This window comes from Thamnophis sirtalis, unplaced genomic scaffold (genome assembly GCF_051295495.1).
Source record: "Thamnophis sirtalis isolate CommonGarterSnake01/CBP01778 unplaced genomic scaffold, rThaSir2_p1.2 scaffold_4, whole genome shotgun sequence".
In the NCBI taxonomy this organism is placed as follows: Eukaryota; Metazoa; Chordata; class Lepidosauria; order Squamata; family Natricidae; genus Thamnophis; species Thamnophis sirtalis.
Genome location: NW_028261384.1, coordinates 2,480,190 through 2,488,373, shown reverse-complemented (window position 1 = coordinate 2,488,373; position 8,184 = coordinate 2,480,190). Strand labels below are relative to the sequence as shown.

Below are 8,184 nucleotides of genomic sequence, written 5' to 3'. Positions count from 1 at the left end.
CAAGGACCCCACCATCTTTCCTCTTTCTTCCTCTCTGCACACCCCACTTCTAGGACTGATGATGTTACCTAGTTGGGTCATGAAACCGCCTGCATGAAAAACCACTTCTCTTAAGAGGGCAGTAAAGACTCCACCATCCTCCTCCTCCTCCTCCTCCTCCTCCTCCTCCTCCTCCTCCTCCTCCTCCTCTCCTCCTCCTCCTCCCTTTCTTCCTTTCCCTCCTCTTCCTCCCTTGTCTTCCTCCCTTCTAGCACTGATGCCGTTCCATAGTTGGCTCACGAAATGCCTGCAAGGAAATCGCCCAGTTCATAGACCACCAAGGACCCCACAATCTTTCCTCTTTTTTTCCTCTCTGCACACCCCACTTCTAGGACTGATGATGTTACCTAGTTGGGTCATGAAACGCCTGCATGAAAAACCACTTCTCTTAAGAGGGCAGTAAAGACTCCACCATCCTCCTCCTCCTCCTCCTCCTCCTCCTCCTCCTCCTCCTCCTCCTCCTCCTCCTCCCTTTCTTCCTTTCCCTCCTCTTCCTCCCTTGTCTTCCTCCCTTCTAGCACTGATGCCGTTCCATAGTTGGCTCACGAAATGCCTGCAAGGAAATCGCCCAGTTCATAGACCACCAAGGACCCCACAATCTTTCCTCTTTCTTCCTCTCTGCACACCCCACTTCTAGGACTGATGATGTTACCTAGTTGGGTCATGAAACGCCTGCATGAAAAACCACTTCTCTTAAGAGGGCAGTAAAGACTCCACCATCCTCCTCCTCCTCCTCCTCCTCCTCCTCCTCCTCCTCCTCCTCCTCCTCCTCCTCCTCCTCCTCCTCCTCCCTTTCTTCCTTTCCCTCCTCTTCCTCCCTTGTCTTCCTCCCTTCTAGCACTGATGCCGTTCCATAGTTGGCTCACGAAATGCCTGCAAGGAAATCGCCCAGTTCATAGACCACCAAGGACCCCACAATCTTTCCTCTTTTTTTCCTCTCTGCACACCCCACTTCTAGGACTGATGATGTTACCTAGTTGGGTCATGAAACGCCTGCATGAAAAACCACTTCTCTTAAGAGGGCAGTAAAGACTCCACCATCCTCCACCATCCTCCTCCTCCTCCTCCTCCTCCTCCTCCTCCTCCTCCTCCTCCTCCTCCTCCCCCCCCCCACTTTGTAGTACTGATGCCATCCCTTAATATCAGCAAGAAAACCACCGAGGCTTGTAGAAAACCCCCAGTATTTCTGCCCTGCGGAATTCAGTCCAGTCTGTTACAGCTAGTCCTCGGCTTACGACCATTCACTTAGCGACTTATTCTTACAACTGTTACAGCTTCCCCACCGTTACGTCATCAAAACATTTCAGCGTTGGGCGAACGGTGTGTTCTTCCCACGGTTGCAGCTGTCCCGGGGTCAGGCGAGACCTTTTGCGACCTTACGACGAGGGGGTGGGAGCTGGACTCGCTTAGCGACCAGCTGATTGAACCACAATAGTTTGCTTAATATTTGCGGGGGGGGGGGGAAAGATTGTAAAATTCGGCATGATTTCTTCAACAATCACTGCAATTCTGGTCTCCATTTGAGGTCGTAGGTGTCCAGGGATATTTCAACGCAGAGTTCTCGGCTTACGGCTGCAATGCAGCCTGCCCGTTACGGTCGTTAAGCCGAGATGATCATGAAACAGCTGACGCATATGGCCGGCATAAATCTTACGACCTTTTGGTTAAACGACCGCAGGGGTCGTTAAGCAAAGCCTATGGCAGTTAAGTGAAGCGGTGGATCGCTAGGGGACATTTTCTCCTGAAACACCAAGAAATAAACGCCCAAAACTTTGTGAATTGCCATCGTCCTCGGTCTTACGACCGTTCGCTCAGTGACCATTCAAAGCGAGAACAGAGCCAAACGTTTCAATTGAAAAACTCATTTCAATTTCACTGAAGAATCCAAGGGCAGATTCCCTTGAGAAACGCGGCAAAACTCACTTAACGGATGTCTCAGTTAGTGACATGTATTTGGCATGAGGGGGTCTCTACTGGAGGCACGGGGGAGTGACTGGAACTTCAGAACTGGGTCCTTTTGAGGTTGGGGGGGGGGTGGAGGATCCACCCTGATTTTCAACAGTCACTATACAAGGACAATTTGTAGTCCTCTAAAGGGACGGTCAGCAGTCCTATAAAACTACAATGCCCAGCATCCTTTGGGAAGCGGCAGCCCCCATTCCTTTTTTCTGAGGTGGGGGCCTGAAGTCCCCTCCCTCACGAACCAAGGTCACACGACTACTGTAGATGAATAAAATAAATATATATATATATATAAATTTTATAAATGTATATATTAAATTTAATACCCCCACCATTTGAAAGGAAAAAAAATTGTTGAAAAAGTAAGGATGGGAGGGTGGAAATCAAAGAGACCCCCCATGTTGAAAAAAATAGAACATCCCATCTCCCACCCCAGAATTCCCACGCTATGGTTTGGCCCACTAAGATGCAGGAGTCTTCTGCAGGAAAACTCCTCATTCTGTGTCAGGAAAAAAACAGTCACAACGCAGGGACGAGAAATGGGGGGACTCCCCACATCTGCAAGGGACCCGATGGGCCATTCGAGAAATGTTAGCCATAAATATAACCCCATATTTGGGGTGCCAGACCCCAAAATGGGTCCTGAAAAAAACTCCTGGGCAGATTGGCAAAGCGGCAGGATCAGAACTCGGGGCCAGGATCAGAACAGCGTTCCACAGGAAGCAGGAATACAGGCAGTCCTCGACTTACAATGCTTCATTTAGTGACCATTCAACGTTATGGCGGCCCTGACAAAAGGGACTCAGGACTGTTTTTTTTTCTTCAAAACTATGAAATTCAAAATTCTGATGCAGGGCCATTGACTCGGAGTTATGACGGTGGTGTGGGGGGGGTATTTATCACGCGAATCCCCTTTTGTGACCGTCTGAACGAACCAAGTCAAAGGGGAAGTTAAATGGACTTGGCAACCGCATTTCTAACAGAATGACGGCAGTGATCCGCTTAATAACGGGGCAAGGCAGGTTGTAAAACAGGGAAAAATTCCCTGAAGTCCCGTCATGCTGAGCCGCAGGCAGGTTGGGCCGCACGGCAGTCGTAAGTCAAGGATGACCTGAGGGGAAAGGGTTAGGGGGAGGCAGGGGGCTGACTGACTCACTGAAGGAGCACGGCGATTTGCTTAACGACGGTGGCCAGTCAAGTCGTAAAATGGTGCAAAATTCACTGAACCCCCTATCTTGCTTGGGTGCAGAAATTTTGGGCTTGATTGCGGTCGTATAAGTCGAGGACTACCTGTAGGGTTAAGGAAAACAAAAACAACACAAAAATATCAAGGACTTTGGCAGCCATCTTGACTTTTTTGACCTACTCTGCCCTAACAAGACATCTCTGGATCGGATTCTTCGCCAGTCCTCCCTGTTTTCAAATCACATTCAAATTCAGCTGTGCACCGTCTCTCTCAAGCCTCTTTTCTTCGTCTTCCACTTGCACGCCCACCCTCTCGCACACTCAGAAATTCAAAATAAAAATGGAAGCTGGGCCCTTCTTGTGGCTGGGGGGGGGGGATGTTGGGAGGTGGGCATCATCTCTGGGCTGTTCCCAACCCTGCTGAGGAAAGATATAAGAGAGGGAAGGAGGGAGGGAGGGAGGGAGGGAGGGAAAGATGGTGGACAGACAGACAGACAGACAGACAGACAAATAAATAGATAGACAGATAAATAGACAGATAAATGGATGGATGGATGGATGGATGGATGGATGGATGGATGGATGGATGGATGGATATGATTGAGAGGGATGGATGGATGGATGGATAGATTAGATAGATAGATAGATGATAGACAGACAGATAGATAGATAGATAGATAGATAGATAGATAGATAGATAGATAGATAGATAGATAGATAGATAGATATGATTGAGAGAGGGACAGATCGATGGATGGATGGACGGACCAACAGACGGATAGCTATGATTGAGAGAGAGAGTGACTGATGGATGGATGAACAGGTAGGTAGATAGATATATGGTAGGTAGGTAGGTAGGTAGGGGGAGAGAGAGGGAGAGAGATACAGAGGGAGAGATAGATTACATAGATGAATGATTGGATGGATAGATATAATGAGAAAAAGTGAGATAAGAATAATAGATTGAGATTGATAATTAGATCAGATTAGATTAGAGAGAAAAATTAGGTAGATAGGTTGGTAGGTAGGTACGTAGGTAGAAATAAATAGAGATAGATAGATATAGATAGAGAGGGGGAGTGAGAGAGAGAAACAGAAAGACAGAGAAAGAAAGAAGAAGAAAGATAGAGAGAGAGAGAGAGTTAGGGTGTGCGAGAGAAATAGAGAGATATAGATAGAGATGATAGATAGATAGATAGATAGATAGATAGAGAGAGAGAGAGAGAGAGAGAGAAAGGGAGAGAGGGGGGTAGGTAGGGTGTGCAAGAGAAACACACAGAGAAATAGAGAGATATAGATAGATTAGAGAGAGAGATAGGAAGTGTGTGTGTGTGAGAGAGAAATAGATAGCTTTAGATAGATGAAAGAGAGAGAGGGAGAGGTGGGGTGTGTGAGAGAACACACACACAGAGAAATAGAGAGATATGGATAGATTAGAGAGAGAGAGAGTGAGATAGAAACAGAGAAAGACAGAGAAATAAATATATATAGAGAGACAGAGATAGGGAGTGTGAGAAATAGAGAGATAGATAGATTAGAGAGGGGGGGAGGGAGTGTGTGAGAGAAATAGAGAGAGATATAGATAGAGGGAGTGAGAGAGAGAGAGAGAAACAGAGACAGATATATTAGATAGGTAGAGAGATACAGATAGCTAAAGACTGATAGAGAGAGAGAGAGAGGATTTAAAATGATCCATTTTGAAGGAGAATTCAAAGGAAGTTGATGGTTTCGATGCTGGATTCAGGGGCTACATTAATATTTTTCCTTCCCAATGTTATTCCTTGGTTTGCTTTGGCAGAACAAATGACTGGGAAAAAAAATGCCTATTTAATAAGTACAGATAGTCCTCGACTTACAGCAGCTTGCCGAGTGACTGTTCGAATTTCCAACAACACTGAAAAAAGCGACTTAGGACCATTTTTCACGCTTAACGACCATCGCAGCATCCCAACGGTCACAGGGTGCTTGCCATCTTCAGGGCGGTTGCTGCCTCCCGGGGTCTCCTGATCCCCCTTTTGCGACCTCCTGAACAAGCAAATCAGATTCACTTAACAACCGCGTTGTAAAACTGAACAACTGCCGTGATCGGGGAAAAAGACAACCGTCACAAGGAAGGGCATCGAAGGGGCCAAAATTGGCTGAACAAACGTCTCTCTTGCGGCCGTAAGTCGAGGACTTTCTGTATTATGGGCTTTTCAGAAGACGACACCCGCCCCCTCCCCATGGGGCGGGGGTGGGGTCTTCTTCCCCTCTCTTTTAGCCAAAGGTGGGGGGAACACGACATTCGCTGTATCAGTGTTCCTCTTCCACGCCTCTTCCTCCTTTCCGAAATCGGAGGGCCGTGTAGCCTCTCGGGGTGCAGGGACGGCCGGTCCTTCTGGTTCGTGATTCCAAACCCATCCCCAGGAGCCTCCCCGTCCCCCCCAAAAAACTGTGAAGTTGCGAAGAGTCGACAGTCAACGGTCCAAGACGCGGGCAAAGTTCTCGGGGGCCGCCGCGTTGCCTTCGTTTTTGAGGTCGGCGAACACCTGAGTGAAGTAGTGTGGGTCCGCGTTGATCCTCAACATTTTGGCACTCATGGCGTGGATGATGTGCAGGCAACGGTTCCAAAAAACGTCCTTGGAGGCCTCTACCAGGAAGGGCTTCAGCGGGTAGGAGATCTCGTTCCCCATGTAGGAGTAGGACAGGTAGAGGCAGGTCAGCAGGGCGGCCTGGAGGTCGTGTTCATTGCCCACCAGGTCCCCATCGATCATTTCCCGGCACAGTAGGTAGACGAAGACTACGTTGGCCGGTGTGACGAAGGCCTGGTCCTGCCAACCTTGTAGCAGCAGGGAGCGGTCCACGCTGCGCAGCCACAGGATAGGCTCGGTGGGCGACAGGTGCTTCAGGCGGTAACACCGCCGGCAGAGGAACTCGCCGAGGCATTTCAGCAGCTCGCTGGTGGACGCCTGGACGATGACCCGCCGGGGGGACGTGGAGCTGCCCCCCCAACCCACCAGGCTTCAACAAGGAGCCGGCCGGGCCCCCGGTGGTGGCGGACAGGCCCTTGGTGCTGAGTGGCACCAAGGGCGGCCCGCCTTCCTCGTAGCCGGCGAGGTTGGCACAAGAGAGAGACTTCTGGATGTTCTCGTGGTTGAGGTGGGCCACCTCTTTTCCCGCCGGGAAATTCTTGCCGGGGAGGGCCGCGCCTTTGGCCCGAGAACCCCGCTTTTTGGTGGAGGCCACCAGCCTCTTCCACGTCAGGGCGGGGATGAACATGGAGGGTCTCTTGAGGGTCTTGTCCGACTTCTGCCCGCTTCCCTTACCACTGGACAGGCCACCAGGGTAGTGGGACAGAGAGCTGGTGGACCCCTCCTCGGGCAGGCTGGCTTTGCCGCCGCCGCCACTAGGCGAGAGGGAGAGCACGGTGCCCATGGCAGAGACAGGGGAGGGAGGGAGGGTCCCTCTGGGAGCAGAAGCAGCAACACGGGTGGCAGGGAGTCACAAGGGCTGCGCTGGGCAAGTACCCTTCAGCTCAGTCTGCCTGGCCCCACATGATGAAGAGGGGCCGGCTCAGCCTCGCAGCCCCAAATCAGGGGTTCGCGGCTGCCCCCCGAAGGCGGAGAGGCGGCATGACAGGTCCGTCGGGGGGTCCTCGGGCTGCTAATCCCGGTGGGGAAAACGTGGGGAAGGGAGATCAGCCAGCCGGACAGCTCCGGAAAGCGATGGAGGTCCAGAGAGAGCCCAGGCGCTTCTCCGGAACTACGCCCGACCTGCTCCGTCGCTGGTCTCCGCTGGGCGCCCCGTGGGATTCCGACGGACTCCGGGTAGCATCACCCCTCTGCCCGCAGCCGCCGCCGCCGCCGCCGCCGCTGCTCCTTCTTCCCCGGCATGCCGGCTCTTTTCCTCCCTGCGCTGTTTTCGGCTCCTCCGCCTTCTGTTTCGCTCCTGCCCCGGGGCTGCCGCAATCTCCTCCGCCGCTTCGTCCCCTTCGCTCCAGACGCCGCCCGTGAGAAAAACCTGGCGGCCGACCGCTCTCTTTCCCTCCGCTCCGGGTGCAGATGCGCAAAAGCGCCGCAGCCGCGCGGAGGGCGAGGCGTCGGAAGGAGGGAGGGAGGGAAGGAAAGGAGGGAGGGTGGGCGCGAGTGGGCGCGGGACGCGCGTGGAATTGCAAATTTGGGGAAGGGCCGGCTCGGGGAGGGGGGCACCGGAGACCCCCCCACCCCTTACCCTCCGACCCGGGCTTGAGTGGCGGAGGGTTTCGGGGTCTGCAGTTTGGAAGAGGAGGGGGGGAGGGAGGAGGGATGCTCAGCGTGGGTTTTGGTGGGGTGGTGGGGGGAAACCTCTACCCTCCCTCCCGCGGAAAGTGGGGGGAGGGGGAATCCTCGTGGAGGATGCTCAGCAGGAGATTCTCATTCTGGGGAAGGTCTTTATGGGGAGGTAAGGGGCTTCTCTCTACCAACCCCCTCCCCCCCCGTGGGTTGGGGTCCCAAGGTCAGTCTTGGCTTGCAACTCCTTGGGTGGGTGGGTGGGTGGTCCTCTGAGTGAAAGCCCCCAGGGAGAGTGTGTGATTTTCCTGTTTCTGGGATGCCCAGATGGGTGGCATCAGATGAATTGAGCCCATCACACACACACACACACACACACACACACACACACACACACACACACACACACACACACACCAGCTTGTGCTGGAGGGGGGGGGTGCATTTCCCAATCAGGAGGAAGAAGGGGGGGTCTCTCCCCTGCAAGAGGATTTGGGGGAGGGGGTCACTCCCCTCAAAACTGAACAGAACATTTCCGTGAAAATGAATTAAAGATTTCCAATATGTAATAAAGGTTCTTCGCCAGGTAAATCTGGAAAAATGATTCCTGTCCCTTCCGCAGCTATAAAGCAAGTTACAGCTAGTCCTCGAATTACAACCGCAGTGTTGGAAAAAAAGGGACTGATGACCAGTCCTCGCACTTACAACCGGCACAGTGATGTGATTAAAATTCGGATGGGATCTATTGATG

General features: G+C 52.3%; 1 protein-coding gene across 1 annotated transcript; it reads right to left on the bottom strand.

Annotated features, from left to right (window-relative positions):
• Positions 1-2,412: 2,412 nt before the first annotated feature.
• LOC106547034 (cyclin-dependent kinase 5 activator 1) lies at positions 2,413-7,159 on the bottom strand. Its single transcript, XM_087712360.1, is given in 3 exon segments — positions 2,413-3,291; positions 5,043-6,168; positions 6,170-7,159. Coding segments are annotated over 2 exon segments (957 nt in total). The 5' UTR covers positions 6,601-7,159; the 3' UTR covers positions 2,413-3,291; positions 5,043-5,642.
• Positions 7,160-8,184: the final 1,025 nt, after the last annotated feature.